Source organism: Trachurus japonicus, chromosome 21, assembly GCF_045865225.1.
Source record: "Trachurus japonicus isolate A0001 chromosome 21, Traja_1.0".
Taxonomy (NCBI): Eukaryota; Metazoa; Chordata; class Actinopteri; order Carangiformes; family Carangidae; genus Trachurus; species Trachurus japonicus.
This window is the reverse complement of record NC_140927.1, coordinates 2,258,719-2,280,273: the sequence shown is the minus strand read 5'-3', so window position 1 is coordinate 2,280,273 and position 21,555 is coordinate 2,258,719. Positions and strand designations below refer to the sequence as shown.

General features: G+C 42.2%; 1 protein-coding gene across 1 annotated transcript; it reads left to right on the top strand.

Annotated features, from left to right (window-relative positions):
• Positions 1 to 973: 973 nt before the first annotated feature.
• On the top strand, positions 974 to 21,555 carry pgap1 (post-GPI attachment to proteins inositol deacylase 1). Its single transcript, XM_085765156.1, has 26 exons — positions 974 to 1,211; positions 3,606 to 3,759; positions 7,565 to 7,740; positions 8,631 to 8,802; positions 9,624 to 9,784; positions 10,557 to 10,609; positions 10,720 to 10,786; positions 11,012 to 11,117; positions 11,318 to 11,376; positions 13,156 to 13,239; positions 14,093 to 14,142; positions 14,301 to 14,352; positions 14,432 to 14,509; positions 15,391 to 15,466; positions 15,558 to 15,631; positions 15,722 to 15,773; positions 15,864 to 15,930; positions 16,613 to 16,718; positions 16,829 to 16,867; positions 17,016 to 17,200; positions 17,350 to 17,580; positions 18,721 to 18,856; positions 19,017 to 19,067; positions 19,200 to 19,411; positions 20,503 to 20,607; positions 20,693 to 21,555. Exons 1-26 carry the CDS (start codon positions 1,080 to 1,082, stop codon positions 20,829 to 20,831), a joined length of 2,817 nt encoding a protein of 938 aa, XP_085621282.1. The 5' UTR covers positions 974 to 1,079; the 3' UTR covers positions 20,832 to 21,555.

The following is a 21,555-nucleotide window of genomic DNA, read 5'->3' as shown; positions in this document are numbered from 1 at the left end:
TGTGGAATGAGCTGATCTTTAGAATAAATGTGTCGTAAAATGTGACCTCAGTGTTTATTGTTGACAGTGTTCTCACGCTAATGTCACGCAATTATGTTGTCTTTGTGGCTTCCAACCTTAGTCAGTCATCCTTTTATATTACAGCTGAGCTGTAAGGAACATTATACATATTATTAAGCATGATGGTAGTGATGGTTAAATACTGACTAATCATTTAACCATCTTGAGTCTATGTCCTGTCTTGCAGGAAAGTTTTAATTAGCAAAGCGACTTTGACAATAGAAGAGGAATGCAAACGGCTTTGAGAGGCAATATTAGAAAAACAGTATGACGTATCTTATAAATACAGACAACTTTGTCTATTTGGGGAGCTCCTCTCTCATGACGGTTGTGAGAGATTCTGTGCACGACTTGAATGAAGAGACATTGACTTCAAGATCTTTAGTGTGGTGACTTTTTTTTACCAACAGGTTGTCTGTAGGTCAATAGTTCATCAGAATAAACACATGTATTAAAAACAATATACAGTTTGACAACCACAGAAATTATTTTTTAAGTAAATAAAAATTATAAATGTGACTTGTGGGTGTAAATATATGGTATAATATCAAATGCAAGCATCATACTGTGTACAGTATGATGCTTGCATTTGATATTATACAGGCATTCACAGTATTACTATGAATGCCTTTTAAGTTGGGCTTTTATATATTTTTCAAAAACAGGTAAGAAAAAAAAACTTCATAAATGAAGATGTTTGCATACAATAAGACCCATTGTATGAAACTAATGATAGTCATTAGTCCAAAAAATATTTTCCAATACGCAGTATGGCACGTCACTCCTTCTTTGATCTCCTATTGGTCCAGTTTCTCACTTCTCTCCTCCTATTGGCCGAGCGAGCTGCCAATCACCGCGGGGTTGTAGTATGTAGTTCCTGTTGTGGGTTTCCAGCCGACTGACAACCTGTGTGGTGTCTCGGCCGGTAGGACGCTCACCGCCACACAGCAGCCGGAGCGGAGCTGCACCATGCAGGCTGGACACCTGTGATACCGAGGAGCCTGAGTCCGAGGTGAACCATGAAACTCGCCGCTGTGGCCTTTTACGTGTCGGCCCTGGGGCTTTTGGCGGTCGGCCTGCGGGAGCTGCTGACTGGCTTCGAGGAGAACAGATGCAGTATGACCTATATGTATGAATACCCAGAGTACCGGGTGAGTAACATAGACCCCATGGTTCTGTTTGTATGACCAGCAGAGACAGGGCTTGTTCGAGAAAGCCCTCATGAAGAGTCCAGACTCGGTTTGGATGTCTGAGCATGATGTGTTGTGTTTTTAAGGAGGAGATGTCCTGGGCTAGATTCATTGATAAAGCCTGGACACTGAGACAGAAAATATTATATCCCACATAAAACCATAAATGACTGTATTTTTTGTAAACCTTGGAAGCTTGTCTGTATTTTGTTCTTCTTTCTTTTCTTTTAAAGTGACACGCTAGCCATTCTTGAATGTACTTGTATGCTTTGTGTTGATAAGCCCATGTGGGCTGGGCACAGAAAATATGTATATGACACTTAAACAGATCAAATCTAATCAAAAGGAAGGAAGAAAGAAAAAAAACCCAGGCTCAGTAACGTGAGGAGAGATAACCACACGTTAGCTCACCGAGCACCGGAGTTCCGGTAGAAGCGAAATACGTACTTTCAACCATAACTGGCAACATAAATTACCCGCCAGGTGTTGTTTAATCGTTTTCTTTAATTGATAAGAGCTGATTTCACCTGGCTGGCGGCGGACAGTAACGTCAGCCTCGGAGCCCGGGCTAACGGTGCCTCCCCTCGGCGTGCTGTTATCTACCTGTGTGTGAAAGTAGATTAGCCCAAATTAACCAGGTTATAAAACCATAAATCAAACCCTGATCCCTGAATCCTCTCAGCGGGTCACCGGCAGATCAGCCGTCAGTCCGAGGATGGGACGTACTCGTGTTTCTTCCATGTTTCGTAATGACGTGTGCGGGCTCGCCCTCCTTTTCTCTCTGAGCGCTGCTCACTAATGGGCTCATCTGTGGAGCACAGCTGGAGGCGAGGCATCATATGGACATATCATCTTTACTTCAAGCAGGAGCGAGTGCTGTTTTTGTTCTGGTACGAGGAGGGGGAGGGAGTGAGGGAGGGAAAGAAGGATCCATCCTATACCTATATCTAAAAATAGTCCTCAGCCTTGTTTTTTTGTGTGGTTAATGGACATGGTCCCTTGAGAAAGCATTAGTGTACAGGAGGAAAATGGGCCAGAGGGCACAGGAGCAGAGACATTACAAAGCAATATTAGATATCAAGTATAACATGGAGAGCAAGGGAAAAAACTACAGAGATGCGGAGACAGACAGTAAAAATGATATTTGAGTGCTGTCATTTTCTCATTTGCATTACAGGGATAATTTCAGCTGAACTGACCAGTAACCTACAGTATAATTATATGAGTTATTAATAACAAACAACAAAAATACAGGTAACACTTGTAACACTTGTAACACTTTATAAGTACACACTATTACTGTAAGCATTAGTTAAGCTTTCAATACTGAATTAATCATCAACACATGAATGCTCATTAGTAGCTAGCTATAAACAGTTAAAAATGTTTTACTCATCATTGATACAGCACTAACTGTGTTTATAAACTACATACTAATGACTATTCTTGTGTTATAACTGAATAATTCAGTATTTATTAATGCTTAACTAATACTTAAAGCCCCAGTATGTAACTTACTTAGCCTTTTATTAGCAAAAATCAAATATTGCTTTCATAAATACGTATTTCACTGAAGTCGAATCACACCCGCATACAAAGGAAAGCTTTCTCGTACCTTAGAATGAGTTGTTACAGTCGTTACAAATACATAAGTGGGCGACGCCGTCGGCAAACCAACCGGATGTCATTTTACTCAACGAGAGAAAGACGGTAAAACGTGGGTCACAATACGACATCACCATGACAACATATTGTCACGCCTGTATTGTTTAGCCTCGTGCTGGCGGACCACTTGTTTACATAGATGCTTGTTTATCCTGTTACATGCAGCGTCTGTTGTCTGTCTGACGTCTGCCCGATTTCACGTGAATGCAACATCAAGAATACGTTCCTATGGTTCCGATATGCAACCGCACCGCTAGATAGGGTACATATTATACCTTCAATAGTGTGTACTTATTATAAAGTGTTACCAAAAAAATACCAAAAAGAACAAATACTGTACCACCACTATTGCCATTTTGATTACGGTATTTGATTGCTTGTTTTAAGCAATTACTAAAACACCTCAATTGCTGCTTATTCCTGACTTCTAAGATCACTCAACGTAGTCAGATGAAAAACCTTTTCAGTTCTAATTAATCTTGCTGAGCCACACGTCTAGAAGTACAGCATATAAAAAGGTCAGGTCACTACCTGTGCAGGTAGAGACAGACCAGGAAATGCCAGGGTTCATGTGATCTGACCCCACAGAGCTCATGTTTTTAGTATGACCTCTCACATGACGGTGAGCTGTATGTGAATGTAAATATGGGTATCATCATCTCCTCGTGTGTGTGTGTCTTGTGTTGACAGCGCGTGGCTCTGCCTCGTCGTGTTTCCAGACTGTACCCGGCATACGGGCTCTACCTGTACGGAGAGGGTCTGTACGCCCAGGAGACCAGAGCGCTCAAACTCACCGGCGCCCCCGTGCTCTTCCTGCCTGGGAACGCCGGCAGCCACAAACAAGGTACGTACACAGAGACGGTGGTGTTTGTCTGAAGACACACACTGAAGCAGCCACAGCCAGGGGGTGTGTACTCTAGCTCACTGTTTTGCACACAAGGTTTCTGTCTTTTAACACAGTGGCTGGAATAACTAGCAGGTTTCTACAGTTGGACTCTGTTTTTCTGTATGTGATGCTGGAATTGGTCATTCATTTCTAAATATTAGTTAAATCTCAGCTTTTGCAGCCATTTAAAGTGTTCTGTTGTTTTATTTTTATTTTTGTAAGATTTTTGTGGTGTGATGTTTAAAGATGCATTTAGTGTTAGTAAGATTTTGGGGTTTTAAAGGAGACATATTATGCCCCCTTTTCCACAAATTAAAATAGTTCCCAGGTGTTTTAAAGACATGTCTGTCAAGGATCAAACATCACAGCTCTTTTCATTCTCTCTAAACAGCCCTGTTCAGAACGGCTGACTTCAGTGCCTGTCCCTTTAAATGCAAATGAACCACTGCTTGCCCCGCCCTTTCTACTGGCCCCAGGTAGGGGTGGGGTTATACAAATTAAGGCACTGATGTTGCATTCAGGTGCAGTCAGGCAGACGACCGTCGGCAAACCAACTGGATGTCATTTTACTCAACGAGAGAAAGACGGTAAAACGTGGGTCAGGTAAACAATACAACATCACCATGACAACATATTGTCACGCCTGCATTGTTTTGCCTCGTGCTGGCGGACCACTTGTTTACATAGACGCTTGTTTATCCTGTTACATGCAGCGTCTGTTGTCTGTCTGACGTCTGCCCGATTTCACGTGAATGCAACATCAAGAATACATTCCGATTTGCAACCGCACCGCTAGGTGGGGGTAATTCCTACATACTGGGGCTTTAACATTTCCAAATCTACAAACAGGTCTGTGAGAGAGAGCATTTCAATTCTGTCCTTCTAATTTATTATGATGGCAATGACGATATAGCTGACTTTGAACTTTGAAAATAAATCTTCATGATAAATTCAAGCCTGTGCAGAAAAGTGAAGAAAAGAAGAGAGACTGAATGAAACCTGTGAGTAGATGAGATCAGTGAAGAGGTTGCACATGGAAAATAGTGTGAACATGTTTATACATTTACAAAGCAGAAAGTTGTGTGTTGTAACCCAGCTGGGTCGTTGAGGAGACGGTGTTGTCGACCATCAGAGGAACCATCTGCCAAGTTCTAACTGGTCTCTGCTGTCATCATCCAATCAGATCCCAGTGTCAAGACGAGGTCAAAGTGTGTACATGTAACTTGAGCATCCCAAACGCAGTGTGTGAAGTTTGAGTCAGTTTTCTGCGTTGTATCGGTGCACAGCTGTTCACAGGAGCCTCGCCTCTGCTGGCATTCCATCATTAGATTGTGTTCACACTAATGTCACGATTATACATTTTCTTGGTACAATTATTGTCAGAGAAATAATCACGGTATTACTATTATCACGATTAGTATGCATTTATTACTTTCACAACACTATGAATGTGTAAAATCAAATATAGTCAAAATATAATTACATTACTCATTGTTTACACAAACTATTTCAATAATTTATTATGTGATTTAATATATGACCAATTATTAATTCCCCCAGGGGAAGGATTTGAAATATTCAGGTCATTTATTTGAATCGTTTTTTGTTTTGTTTTATTATTATTTTTGATTACAAATGACAAGCTAACATTTAAATTCCTACCAATTCAATGTTATGTACCTTTATTTTGGCGCACATCTGCCCATATGGTTCCAACATCATCTTTTTTGGACAACGGTATTTAGGAATCTTTACGATTAATTAATTGTGGCGTTCAATATCACGATTAATTGTGAAAACGAGTAATCGTGACATCCCTACGCTGTTTTTTTCAACTAATGCTGATCTTTTCTACATGTGCTGATGTTGTCAAATATTTTCATAACCTGAGACCACAGGTCCCAGACCAGCACACACTCTACTCTACCTGTGCATCCACAGCCTGGTTTGTCTTATTTCTCTGTGACACAGAGCTCCATTGTTTCCTAGCACTATTTTAAAACACATCAGTGACCTCCACTGTCACACTGGGTGATAGACTCCTTCATTATCACACACACACAGTGTACATGTAGTTTATTTTTAGTCAGCCCTATGCCCCTGTAAACACTCACTAAGCACTAAATGTGGATTAATCCAAGGCTAAAAATAGTCCCCAGCAAATGCGCTCTTTTCAACTGATTACGTAAAGTTGGATTAAAAACTACCCTGCCCAGCTGTTCTAGGAAATTACTGAGTCTTTCATAAACTGTATATTTACAAGAACTATTTAGATTAACTATATATTTATGACTTAGATTGCAAAGACTAACAGACTGTTTTTTATAGGATTTATCTAAAAAAAAACAAAAAAAACCCCAGCTTGATTTATTTTTCATTGTAGAATATTTTTACCAAATAATATTTTCTCTGCCTGTGGTCTCTCTGTGGGATGGCGCCTGCTCCTGTTGTTGCTAACAGAACACCGCCATGTGAAGACGACCACATTCGGCGCGTCACTGTTTGATTCTTGTTTTGTCTCAGTGTCCACACTGTTCAAGATGGTGTGTATTTGACAACAGCTGCTGGTTGATGGGCTTCATAAGTTAAACAGCAGTGTGATGAAGCACCAGGATCAGATCACAGCTCACATGTGAGTGCTGCTTGGAGACCTCAGGGCTCCGTCTTTACAGGAAAATGGTGAAGCTGTGTAAGTTTAATGAGCTTCCTAAACGGGGAAATGAGAGATTTCTTTTTAGGTCAGGAACAGCTGCCCCGATGATCTGAAGAAGCCCTGGACTCCATGGCCCTAATCAATAATTGAAAGTGTTTTTAAAAAGAATTGGTGCCTAAGAGCTGTGCATTGATCATTACAGCAGCATGTCAGTCTGTTAAAGAGGAACTAAGCAGGATTTCTCCTGTGGCTATGCTACATTTTTGCCTTAATGAAAAAGCTCCGGAATAGTTGTCATAGTTAACTACATGACTTGTGACTTGTTAGAGTGAGAACGGAGGCTCTCTGCCTTCCACCTGGCGTCTCACGGCTGAAACCAACCTTGCAACATCAGTGTAGTTACTCGGCCGCCGTCCCGGTGTCCCAGCTCTCGTCTCTGCACATTGCGACACAAACGCACTCCGTAACCCGTAATCTTTTGTTCATGACGGTTAAGACTACATAAACACACAGGCCGTACGCTCCATTTTTTGATTTTTCGCCGGCTTCGTTGTAAACAAATGCACATGGGCGAGAGGAGCGTAACCAAAACAGCGAAAAAGTGAGCGGACTTGCATAGTTCCCCTTTAAAGGTGACATATTATGGAAATATCACTTCTTGAAGGCTCTTTAACATCTATCTGGGTGTTTGTCTTGTCTTCCGGCCCGCAAAATGTGAGAATTGACTAAATAATCTGTAATGTCCAAGCTCCCTAGGTTGAAATCCATGTGGTTTTATGAGCTGTTCCCTCAGTTGTCTAACAATGATGTAACCAGTTTTTCGAATTTGCATAGTACCACCCCTACCTGGGACCGGTAGAAGGGATGGCAGTGGTTCATTTGCATTTAAAGGGACAGGCACTGAAACCAGCTGTTCTGAACAGGGATGTTGTGAGAGGATGAAAAGAGCTGTGATGTTTGATCCTTGAGGTATTTTGACCAAAGCATGTCACAGACATGTCTTTAAGACACCTGGGAACTATTTTAATTTGTGTAAAGGGGACATAATATGTCTCCTTTAAGTTCCTATAATTTGTTGCTATCACACGTCGTCTTCTTCTCTCCATGCAGCTCGCTCCCTCGGCTCTGTGGCCCTGAGGAAGGCTGAAAACATGGAGGGGGGTCTCCACTTCAACATCTTCACCGTGGACTTCAATGAGGAGCTGGTGGCCCTGTACGGCGGCAGTCTGCTCCGGCAGACCCACTTCCTGCACGAGAGCATCAAGGCCATCCTGAGGCTGTACAAGGTCAGGCCTCAAATATCAGCCGCTGGTCAGACAGCCTTACTTACACCAGATCACAGATATTGCTGGTGGAGTAATATTTCACCGTGGGGCTGGGATACATGTCACACAACACATCTCATCACCTTCTACATTTACATCACAGGCATTTAGTTAATCCCTCTGACCTGCATGACAAGCAGTAATGAAGAAGTTTACAAGGCACCACCAGAATAAACTAACATCTCTAAATGCCAGCATTACAACATTACCACAAAACACACAGTGGACATTAAGTGTAATATATTATATTCCAGTTGCCAATTTAAATGATTACATCTGTCGACCTACAGGGGCGTGTTGGTATATTACATGGGGTTTAGCCTGGAGCGTGTTCAGCAGCACACACTGCAGTGCTACAGACTGGTTTATATTGGGAGAAATGCTGAGAGGAAAAAGTATCTGCAACCAGAGCAGGAGGATGAGCTTTAAAAAAGCATCATTTGATTATTTAAGGATGTTCTACATCAGCATCGATCAAAATAAATCTACAAAGTCATTAATGAAGGATCCAAAGGAGCAGTCTGCAAAGTCATGACAACTAATGTCCAACCCAAAGGACAAGATCAAAGACACAACCTGACAAACGGGAGGAAAATACTGAGTCCTTCAATAGTTTGTGATGAACGCAGAATGCTGAATCACTGTTATAGATGGTTATACAGCACTTTTCTAGTCTAGACCCCTCCTATTCACACACTCATACACTGATGGAGCAGCCATCAGGGACAATGTGGTGCTGAGTATGACATGAAAACTGGACGACCTGCTCTACCTCTTGATCCTCAGTGTCCTCTATCACAGGGTTAAACTGACTGTCTCTCTCTCTCTCTCTCTCTCTCTCTGCTGCCCAGCATCTGAAGACCCCTCCTCAGAGCGTGGTGCTGGTGGGTCACTCCATGGGAGGGGTGGTGGCGCGGGCGCTCTTCACCCTGCCCCGCTTCAACACCAACCTGGTCAGCCTCATCATCACCCAGGCCTCTCCTCACCTGGCTCCCGTGCTGTCCCTGGACCCCTACCTGCTGGGTGAGAGCAGCTCTGAGTCTTCAAAAAGACACTGATTATGTCTTCATTAAGGGTGGGAGAAAAAAATCGATTCACATAAATATCGCGATATCCTTTTTGACGATTTTTAAATCGATTTTTTTTTTTTTTTAATTTTTAAAAATATTGTGCAATGTACATTTATTGCCTTTTTTACATACAGAAAGTACAAGTTTTGAAAAGGGTTTAAGTTCACTTTATAATGGAGTATGTTAATTTATAGGCTTCTACAGTATTTGTGTGCAGATAAATGTTAAAAATGCAGACTAAAAATCGAGAGAATCAGCAATATCGTAGAATCGCAATTTAAATCGAATCGCCATCCAAAAAATCGTAGAAGAATCGAATCGGGAGAAAAGCATATCGTCCCAGCCCTAGTCTTCATACTAAGCAAAGACCACAGCTGATCGGCACCTATGTTCTCCAGTTGCTTTGATAACCAGCATCCAACATTTACCTTAGGATAAAAAAACATAACTGCTTTCATTATTAACTAGGGCATTGGTTCCCAACCTGGGGTCCAGGCCAGGGATTTCTGAGGTTGTGAGGTTATTAAAATTATATTTACCGGTATGCTTATTGGCTGGCTCGTCTTTGAAAAAAGCAGGGGGGACTTGAAGGAAAAAAAGGCTGGAAACCACTGAACTAGGGAACCTCAACTGAGGCTCAGATATGGTCAGTCTTATTTATAAATATGTGATTATTCATTTATATATGGATATCTAGAAAGGCTGATGAAGACAGATGTTTAATAATATAAGTAAAATAAAATAGTGTTTCTTCTGTTTGTCCCTCTTGTGTAGATTTCTACTCTGCAGTGAGACAGAAGTGGGTGAGCCAGGCCAAAAAACTCAGAAACATCACAGTCCTGTCGGTTGGGGGCGGTTACCGTGACTACCAGGTCCGCTCGGGTTTAACGTCGCTGCCCTCTCCTCCAGGAGACCCCAACAAGCTGTCACTGGTGGTAAGATGATACTACTATGATATGGATCTCTCTCCACCGCAGGAATTCAGCCACATTTTTTTACAACTGAAAAACTTGATCAGCAACTTGACTGACGGCACTATTTTAAGATTCTCTTCCTCATGTACACATTTCCACCCCCATCTGGTAACTGGTATGTGCTATGGTTGGATGCCCGTCTCTTTCAGTTTCTTTATGAGACAGAGTTGTTTTCGAGCTAAATGCAGAGACTGCTTGCTGAAAAACTGCCTCCGTTGGGAACGCGCATCAGCAGTTTTGCATAAATTTACCTCTAAAACAACTCTTGTAATGTTCCGTTATTATCTTATAGCGTGGTGAATGTGCAGGTCACAACTTGTCCACCAGAGCGTTGTGGAGTTGTTGGATTGTGTATTTGATGAGTTTGATGAGGGAAACCAAGAAATCCCATTAGCCTCCGTAGTGTAGCTCTGAGCAGCTTGCGGCTCTGCTCCGCCATTCTAAAAATAGCTTGCACCAACAATTAAAGGTAACAAACCTACTTCTAAAACTATAGGGATTATGGCAATGGGCCTTGAACTATCCCTTTAACCCAAATAACCCGCAATGTATCATCAGTGTGTGAATGTGTAAAGCAGATTGATTGTTTGTTCAGACTAGAAAAGTATAGTGTATAAACACTTTTACCTTTGTTGGATGCAATGACAGACAATATTATATAGTATTCATGGGAGTCTATTCAGTGGATTAAAATACTGATTGGTTGTTTGCATGTCTTCTCATCTTCACCAAGGCGACTGCAGTTCCCAGGACGTGGGTTTCCACTGACCACCTCTCCATCGTCTGGTAAAAGCTCTGGCATGTTTAGTGCAGACCATGAATCCATCATGAAACATGTTTAGATATTATTCAGGTTATTATTTATAATGTATGTGTGTGTGTGTTTGTGTCCAAAGGTGCAAAGAGCTTGTTCTTGCGACCGTGAGGGCGTTCTTCGACCTCCTCGATCCAGACACCAGACAGGTCAGCACAATCACATGTTTATAGGTGTTTTTTTAATGAATCTTTCTGTGGGAAATGAAAAAAAGAAATGAAGAGGAATGTGATGATAGAAGCCAGATGTTATTTTTCAGAGGCTTGTGGTGGTGGTGCATCCACTAAATAATGAAAACCCATGGTCACTGACGACGAGCATCCGCTGCCAGCACGTGTCATGTGTTTCCGAGCTCATAAGTGTGTTCATATTAGTTTGCAGAAAACCCGGAGAAGAAAATGGTCGTGCTAAACCATCACTTCATCAGACATCCTGTCAGGATGTTGGGAGAAACCCAAGACACCTCCATCTCCATCTTAGGTCAGAGACACACTCCACCAGCAAGAGGCTGCAATTAACACATACATTCTATCTATTGATTTAGTCAGTTTCCTGCTCATGTTCTCTTAGATTGTCATGTTGAGTTTTCATTAAGAAGCAAAAGGAATTGTAGTTTGACTGAGTGACATCACTAACATTTTATTACATGCTCTTCTTTCCTTTTGTTTGTGTATTTCTAGATTTTCCTGAAGCGTGGAGTGAGGTGAACACACTGCGTCTGGCTTACAGCACACCGAAGGTATCAAACATACTCACTAACGGATGAACTCCTTTCATACAGTGAAATCAGTTGATGGCTGAACTTATGATTTCGCTGGAGCTCTTTTACTGTAGTAGTAGTAGTAGTAAACCTTTATTTTACCAGGCAAGAATTGCTAAGAATACATTCTTATTAAGGCAATGGCCTGGTAGGAGGTGAAAGACCTCCTAAGGGGAAGGGAGAGGGGGAGTAACATTAAAATATAGACAATAAAAGCACATACAACAACAGTGACACAAAAGAAGAAAGAATAAAGACAATAGGCCAACATAATGCAATGACATACCACAGAATGACAGTTAGTTTGACATACAACAAGTTATGTAAGGACAGAGACACTAAAAGTAAAAACAGTGATACTAGACAACCATAGATGAGACAGTAGCAAAACAACAACAGTAACAGACGGTGTTAGTGAGGTTAGTGAGGTGACAGGATCAGAGAGAGCTTTGGCTGGGACAGCTGCAGGTATACTTCATGGATTTAGTTATGACATGTTTGAAGGAGTTGACAGAAGTAAGAGTTTGTAACTGTAAGGATTTTTGGAGTTGATTCCAGCTGTCGGCGGCAGCAACCTGGAAGGAGGAACGGCCCAGGGAAGAGTGCGCCCTTGGGGCATTTAACAGGATGAGAGGGGCAGAACGGGTGTTGTGTATAGGGGGAGGGCGCAGATGCAGAAGCTGGGTTAGGTAGGGAGGAGTAAGACCTAGGAGGGTTTTGAATACCAGCATCAGCCAGTGAATGTTCCGCCTGGTTTCCAGGGGGGGCCAGTTTGCCAGGGTGTAGAGGTCACAGTGACGGGTCCTGTACGGGGCGTTGGTAGCAAATCGAAAGGCGGAGTGGTATAGAACTTTGAGCCGTTCGAGTGCTCCTTTGCAGGCAGATCTATATATGACGTCACCGTAATCAAAAAGTGGAAGTACAGTAAGCTGGACCAGGGAGCGTTTGGCAGTGGCAGTGAACGAGGAACGGTTACGGTAAAGAAAGCTGAGTCTGGCTTTCACTTTTGACTGCAGAGAGGATAAGTGCTCAGTGAATGACAGGCTGCTATCTATCCAGACTCCCAGATATTTATAAGAGGATACCAGGTCAAGTTTATGGCCGTCAGCGGCCAGAATGGTACCATCTTGGACAGCGTGCTTACGACCAAACCACATGACCTTGGTTTTGCTGGAGTTTATGGATAGGCCGAAGGCAGAGAAACCAGACTGTACGGCTTGGAAGCTCTGTTGGAGTGTTTCCAGGGCGATTGCATGGGAGGGGCCGGTGGCATAGAGCACTGTGTCGTCGGCATGCAAGTGAATAGATGAGTTGGCAGCTGATTTAACTATATCATTTATGTAAATTGAGAATAGGACTGGGGCTAAGATTGAGCCCTGTGGAACACCATTTAAGATAGACAGGGGTTGTGAAGAAATACAGTCAGATTTCACAAATTGGGTGCGTCCAGTGAGATAGTTCTCGAACCAGGCTAACGAGCTGTTTGAAGCACCGATGGAGTTGAGGTGAACCAAAAGCTGTTGTCAAAGGCCTTAGCCAGGTCGATGAAGACGGCCACACAGTATTGCTTGGAGTCCAGAGCACTGATGATGTCATTAAGTACTTTGAGCGTCGCAGTCTCACAGCTGTGGCCTGCACGAAGCAAGCAAGCTCTACAAAATACAAATGAATGCAGTAAAGTAGACTAGTGGTTAGACTAGTTAATACCAACAGAATAAAATGTACCGGTTGTGCTCAGCTGTTGTTGTCTGTCCACAGGAAGGACAGGCTAAATATTTCCTGTTTGCTCTGTCGAGTCGGAGGAAAGCCTACAGCCACTTCTACTGCCGCAACAGCAACCTGGTGAGTTTCACCGCTGCTGTGTGCTTATTGCTTTGGTTTGGAGTTTTACTTTTAGTAATGCTGCATTTCACAGCCTTCTGAACATTGTGTAATTCACTGGTGCAGACAGAGGCTTCAGAAAGTATTCAGTTTCATGATTTATTACGTTTAAATGAATGACAGCCCTTTCTACAATCTGCATCTGTCTGCTATTTTTGATGTACTCAGAGTCTTTGCTGTTGCACTTCAGACTGTGGTCAGGTGCTTCCTGTTTGCTTTAATTATCCTCAGCATGTGTGTACAACCTGTGGCTAACTTCATGACTCTGTGTCCTCACATGCACCTTATACTACTCACAAAAAGTTAGGGATATTTGACAAGAATATCCCTATAAAAAGTTCATGCTACAGTGATATTCTATCATGAGACCTTTTAAGTAGAAGGATGCAATGGTAATTTATTTATCGCAAACAAAAGTTAACAACAGTGGTGGCTATAGCACAACAAAGATCTCAATGTCTCAATAACTTGATCAATCTGATCAAAGTGTTGTCTTGGTCTCATGATGTTAAAATGTGAACATGGTGGAGAGGAGAGGGAGAGAGAAGAGGACTGTCATTGAACCAGAACATTTAGTGGTTCAGTGACAATTTAATTGAAAAAAATAAGCACCAGATCTAGTTGGTCAGACAATGTCAGATCACACAGAACACACAAAACAAAAATAAGTTGGTCAAGTTGAACATACAGTGTGTGTGTGTGTGTGTGTGTGTGTGTATCAGCTAAACATTTCTGCTCTTGTGTGTTTGCATGAAAAGTTGAAACAAATCACTGAAAACAACAGTGTTTCTGATGTGGTGTTGTCGTCCAACAGGAGATGACCAGCTGGGTGTATGGCTGCGTGCAAAGGAACGGTTCCTCATGGTAACAATATGATAATAGAGAATCTCTCCACATGTCACTCAAACCTTTAATGTTTTCATTTCGCTGCTGCCACCAGGAACACATCTTGTGGTTATGTTGGAAGACGTGTGTATTGTGTATGTTTGTTGTGCTTCATTTGTGCTCTTTGACTTTTCCAGTGTGCAAACTGTGGATCTGTCGATGGGGACTGAGCTGCTGCCTCCATACAAGGTGACTGATCCTGTAGAGACACTGTCCAGTCCGGTACCAGCTGCTGCCAGCTGCTATAACTGTCTGTGATCTTCCTCAGGTCCTGACTCTGAGTCTCAGCGACTTGTCTTCAGTCACTCACCTGGTCGTCTTGGCTTCCAACCTGAACGGACGACAGGTACTTGAGACAAAACAAATCCCTCGTCTCTGAGTGGATGATATATGATCCTACTCTGTTTCACTGTGTCACTGGGCTGCTGTAAGGGAGGGAACAGGTTATGAGTTTACAGGCTTGCTCTCAACAAAGAGCTCATGGTGTCACTAGAGGAGAAGTACAGGAACATCAGCCCTGTAGATGTGGCCAGAAAAAAGCGGAAACAGAAATGCGTCATACTCTTAATTTATACAAATTTATACATATATATATATATATATATATATATATTTTTTTTTTTTTATTCCACTTTGAGTCACAAAGATTTATTTTACAAGTCAATAGTATATAAGTGGATTTTCTCCCCATTACCTCCCACCACCCATCCCCACCCCCACCCAATAATACCCTTACAGACAGGTAAGTTACCAGCAAATTCATATCAGTAGAGAAAAGAAAAGAAAAGATTAAATAAATACGTATATACATGGTAAATCAAAACAGGAAAGAGAAAAAAATAAATGAATAAATAAATAAAAATACCTAAATCATTTGTCCATATATCTGTATCAGCATTACACATATACACATATATACATGAGCGTCGGAAGGTCGGAGTTACAAATCATCATCCATGTATGTACATAAAGCAGTGGAAAAAAATTAAATTAAATAAAAATAAAAATAAGACGTCCTCAGGGACAAAAGTAAAACTGTTCAATAGGAATAACCTCTCATGTTTTAATCTAATAGAATACCTTTCATATTTTCAAGCTGTGATATGAGAGGTTGCCAGTGTTCATAGAATTTTTCAGTAGATCCACGAAGAGTGAATTTGACCTTCTCTAGTCTCAGAAATGTCATCAGGTCTTGACATGACATCACAACTTTTTTCTGTTCCACAGTTCATGGTGGAGTGTGAGTGGCAGAGACAACAATCTCAGACCCTGTCTGTCCCAGTTCCACACGTCCTGTCCTTCGGTGGGTCGTCTTACTGTTGATTCTCATCCTCAAACATCAAACCAAAGTGAATAAAGACTTGTCAGTAAGTGAATAACTGTTGGTTTTTCAGGCTTGAGTGTCAGCGACGTTACAGTCAACTCCTCTGGACTTCTCCACACCATCGAGCTGCAGCACTTTCACCAGGTAGCTGTCGCTGCTTTACTGAGTTTACCTTGCTACGCTATCATTTCAATCACACTGTGCCACTACATCTGACCAACTCTGTGTCTATAGGTTTATCAGGCTTTCAGAATTAATATTGCCAGCCAGTGTAAAGTCCATAAAGGTGAGTTTGTTCTTATTACACGAGCAATCACATGTGCACATAGAAGAAATGTGCAGAAATATGACACAATCCTTGCAACTGTGTCTGCAGAGAGGTTATCCAATGTGTACAGAATAATGGTGCCGTGGTTTCGAGAAGATTCTTTAACCACAGCCAGGTGAGTGTTACATGTCAGCAGCTGGTTTCAGATGTCAGATGCTCTGTGGCGTGGCTCATACATCAGACTGCTTCACAGGAAAAAAAAACACTAACTCAGTGTTAGCCAAAAATGTTGACCCCAGGCTAACTCAGGCACTGTTACCATGGTGACGATCAATCACACCTGTGCTGACAAATAGCAACCTCCAACAAAAAACAGGAAATGGCTCAAATGGCTTCTAATTTGTAGTTCTGCCAGGGTTGTTGTAGAGGAGCAGAAAGAGGATTTTCTTTTATCATCCCAGTCTTCAATGTTTTTCCCAACTTCAAGGTATTTACTCCTCCAAATGACAAACACTTTCTGCTTGGGTCAAATCCAACTCCAATCCAATCCAACTTTATTTGTTGAGCACTTTAAAACATCCACAGTGGACCAAAGTGCTGTACAGGATAATAAATAGAAGTACCAGAAATGAAGACACAACATCTTACATAAACATAAAATTACACATATAAAAACAGCATAATTTACCCAGACTTCATTGCACCGCAGTCTGTCTTACGATAGTCAAGAACTACACTGCTTTGTGGAACAGATTCAGACATCTAGCCTAAGTCTGACTGCACCAGCTCAAGGCTGTTTCCTGTTTACATGACGTCTTCACTATTTTTATTTTGACTTGATGTGTTCTGTTTGCCAGTGTTCCCTCCGTTACTGAGATCTCAGGGATGCTCCACACCAGTCGACCAGACAACACCTCAGGTGTCCTCCTGCAGCTCCACACTGCCCCCAACTGCCAGTATAAGGTACTGATCCTGGATGCTGCCTTGTGCACGCGACCTGATGATAGTCAAGTCAAGAAAACATTGTTTTCATCATTAATATGTACAATTGATTTAGTTTACTGTCTTTTCAGGTGTCAATAAGGACTTCATTACCCAGAGTGCTGGGACAGGTACAACAACTTTACTGTGTTTGTAAGGTTAACATACCACAAGCATTGAGGCGTTTTAAACTGCTGTGTCTTTAAATCTATACTTGAATTCAAGTTCTTGATGAACAAACAGTGATTCTGATGAAGTCTGTTTTCTCTCACCTGTCAGATCCTGAGGTTCTGTGGTCCTATGGTGCCGGTGTACACGGCTGTAACCCTCCTCCTGGCCTGTGGGGGGCAGCTGTCCTCCATCCTGAAGTCCAGGCGAGCTGCAGCCATGAGCCAGGTGGTGGGCAGAGGCCTGCAGCCTCATAAAGTCAACCTGCCACTCTACATTCTGCACATCCTACTCAGGTAGGGATTGGAAATATACTGTAGAGTTGAAATTTAGTATGAACGCTCTCAGCCGTATCCCAACCTCCTGACTGGATGATATATGAAAAGACCTGAATATTCCTGTCTGTGTTTTCCTGCTAATCCTCCTGTTCTTCTTCCCCCCTCAGCTGCAGTTGGTTTCAGGAGGTCTGGTCCATTCTGTGCCTCCCCCCTATGGACGCCCTCCCCCCATCCTTCCCCGATGCATCGTTTCATGAGGGTGTGCTACCAGTGGAAGAATGGCCACACCTTCTGTCCCCTCTGCTCTACATTTTTGGGGCAGCTGTGGCGTACTGGGGGAGCACCCTGCTCTGTCTGCTGATACGACTGATCTCATTAATACTGGCCCCGCTGCACAGGTGGGTCTGGTCATTTAAAGTCTGTGCTATAGAATAGAATAGAAACTTTATTTGTCTGACACTAAAGGGTAACAGAAATGCGTCTTTGACAGGGCTCAACATCACTTTTACACACACACACACACACACACACACATTAAAGACATTAAAAAAGGCCGAAAAAAAAGTACACCAAATGAAAATTAAACTATTTTTTAAAACAGTAAAACTTAAAGGTGTTGGGGCGTCGCGTGGCGTAGTGGTTAGAGCGGGCGCCTTATGTATAGAGGCACAGTCCTCGCTGCAGTCGGCCCTGGTTCGAGTCCCGCGTCGGGCGCCATTTACTGCATGTCATCCCCCCTCTCTCTGCCTCCCCGTTTCCTGTCTGTCTCAACTGTACTATCCATAAAGGCATAAATGCCCCAAAAAATAAACTTTAAAAAACTTAAAGGTGTTAGCTACAAGTTTAATTCCTTCCGGCCAGTAGGTGTTGCACTCACACTCGCCCACTCTCGCTCCAACCTTCACTTGTACTGGTTGCCAGGTACGCCTATAGGGAGCGGCTAGTAGCTAAAGCTAAGCTAATGCTAACCATATTTAACGAGCAGCAGCTCCGGTGTTGACTGCGGACTGGAAACACATCTGAATCATTTCACACTAACTCACCTGCAGACGAACCAGACAAACCCACAGCATCACGCCTGCACCGGAAACGTTACAGTACCGGCTGACCGTTAGTTAGCATTAGCATTAGCACGATGCCATTTCTCCACAGAGCTATCACAATCTGGCTCCCTCACGTGACATCAGCGTACTAATGCTGTTGCCGCAGAGATTTCTTGTCGACGTTGTAACCAGATGTAAATATTTATATATTTTGGACCCGTCAACATTTATAAAACAATTATTTCTATACTATAAAAAAAATTTGTAAAATTAATACTTTTATTCTGCACCCCTCTAGACGTTCTGTGGATGTATTATTTTTGAAAAATGTATCGTTTTGATGTATAGGTTGTAGCTATAACCTTTAAAAGAAAAGGACCAGCAGTAAATCATTGTGATTTGTATGTGTGTCAGTCAGTATGTGATTGTGTGTTCTGTTCTTAAATGGAGCTGTAACACTGTTAATCCTGAATGTTCTCCTTCCATCACCCACAGACCGTCTGTCTCCAGAGATTGCGGCACCCTGCAGCTGCGGACCCAGCTCCTCATCATCCTCGGTCTGACTGTTATAGGCGGGACGTGCTGCGGTGCGCTGTCAATCTTTGTTGCATTTCTGCTCCATTTGTATAGAGTGAGTCTTAAACCGTGAAATGTGAAATTGTTGCATCAATATTTCATTCAATTTAAGCAAGATACTCAACATGTGAAGCTCACATAAATGTACCTCTCTTACATAGTTCACCTGTTTCTCTTCATTATGTGTTGTGGTCTTTCTTACATTGCACACTCAGGTACTGAGGCTACAGATGACAGAAAGGTCTTTAAGTCACATGCTGAATCTGGTATGAAATATTCAATCTGAACTGTATTTGAATGTTATGATCTATGATGTGCTTCAGAACCTTTTACAGAATGCATCCACACAACACTTTTATTCTTATCAAAGTCTTTCAATTCTCCCACAATCTTTCCAGGCACCATGGAAGCATAAAGAGGCTCAGAACGGCGCCGTCGAACCCGAGTGCATCGACAGGTCTAAAGAATGCAATGGCGCCCCCCTGCTGTCTGAGTGTGCTCTGCAGGAGGTGAGGGATGACCTGCAGCTCCACCTCTGCCTGTCGGCGCTCTTCACGCTGCCCGTCATGCTCGGCGCGCCCTCGCTCATCCACTGGATCGGCAACCTGAGGTGCAGTATCGACGTGACGTGAACGCACTAAGTGAGGGGCAGTAACAGAACCTGCCCTGCTGAAGTGCCTCAGCAACACACTAAACCCTCTCCTCACATTTCATCTGTAAATGCAGCTGTTGAGTCTTCAGTTACAGCAGACATGCCCAAACCTGAACTGAACTTGACCTCTGCCCCTGAATGTTGAACATGTAATATCTCAATGCAGAAATATCGGTTCAGTTCAGTTCAGTTTATTTACAGATCATTTAAAATACAGATACAATGCATGATTGTCAAAAAGATACATTTTTGTAAAGTGGGACTCCTCAATTTCCTTTTTCTACCTAATTCTAATCTAAAACCCTAGAGCAGTGTTTTTCAACATTGGGGTCGGGACCCCATGTGGGGGTCACCTGGAATTCAAATGGGGTCGCCTGAAATGTCTAGTAATTGATAAAAAAAATTACTGATAAAATTATTATTTTTAACTAATTATTATTCTTTTTTAAATTATGATTAAAAACACAACACACCATCTTAAACAACTGTATTCTTTACTTTCACTTTCTTGAATATAAAAAGTTCAAATTAAATGCAGCATATAAAAATATCTGAGCTGGCGCATCTTGATTGACGGGGTCACCAGAAATTTGTGATGTCAGAATGGGGCTACGAGCCAAATAAGGTTGGGAACCCCTGCCCTAGAGCATCCTAAGATTATGTCATATACTATAGCACAAAATGTCAATAAGATGTCAATACAACACATCAGATATTGGCACAAATATCACAATATACAATATATCAAGAAATTTAAAGCTCAATTTTATTATTGTATTTCATCTTTCAGGTAGAAGTGATGCTGCCACTTGGCAGCCACAGCAAAGTTATGATTACATAATGAAAGGTTACAAATGATTACATTAATTTCTAGTTTAATTTATGGTTATTTGTGTCTTATATTTGGTATAGAATGAAACCTTAGACTAACGTGTTATCAAAGAATGGCAAATTCTTGTAAAAAAAAAAAAAAAAAAAAAGAAAAGTAGAAAGAAAAATTCATGTTCAGTACAGACTAAGAGGTGATGTGGCTCTGTGATCCATTACAGATACTCCACCCAGCTGGATCCCGACCCCTGCTGGCCACACACTGTGCCTGTAATCATCGCCTACATGCTGCTTATTAACTGCAACACTTTAAAACTCTGCAACAGGTACGATCACACCGTCACCAACGCCCACACGTATTATGATTATCATGCAACCGCCGAATATTAACTTTGCCTGGATTCCTTTCAGCAAACTCCTGCCTCTGACCTCCTGCCTCCCGCTGCCCTTGGCCATCACCATGGTGACCTTCTCTCCGCTCCACCTCTACAGGGTCACCTACTTCCTGCTGGTGACACTTGTCCCTCTGGCCCTGTGTTGCCTGCTCTGACGGTATCTGGCTGCTTTCAGTCTTCATCTCTACCATAACAAGCCTTTCTCTAAGTTACAGCCTGACTCACTGCGGCTGGTTCAGACTGAATTGTCCCAAAAAGACTCGATGTATCAAACTGCCATGGAGCAGAGCCATAGACATACATAGCCTGGGGAACTGCCTGCTCAATGTTGGCACTAAAAGCTCCATGGCAATTACACTATGTTTGTTTTTTGTTTTTTTGTTTTTTTTTGAATGAGAGGATGTAAAGGTCTTGGAGCATTTGGTGCAAATATGGCTCTGTTGGATTGACCTGAAACCAAGTTTGCCTTACTCTGTATATCTATAGCTCTGCCTTCAAGGAGCAAGAACTCCGCAACCAGTGAAGCCACTGATACTGGAGAGATTCTCAACAGATCTCAACAGGGTGTTACAGTTAAAATCTTTTTATTTCCTCTTTCTGTTCTTTCTGGTGTCCTATAGTGCCATTACTCACTGTGGTCACTATGCTGTGAACTCTCACACTGCCTACCGCTTAGCAGTGACTTACAGTCGATGCGTAACTGTCGTAGCACCACCACAAAATCAGTGGCAGTGCCATACATTCATTCCATAAGAACAAAATCCAAAGTAATTATGTTTACATTCTCCATTTATCTTTTTATTTTTTCATTTTTTGATGCACAACATGGCAGCAAAATGTACTGAAGAAGGCTGAAAAACATGTGCAGGCTTCAACATG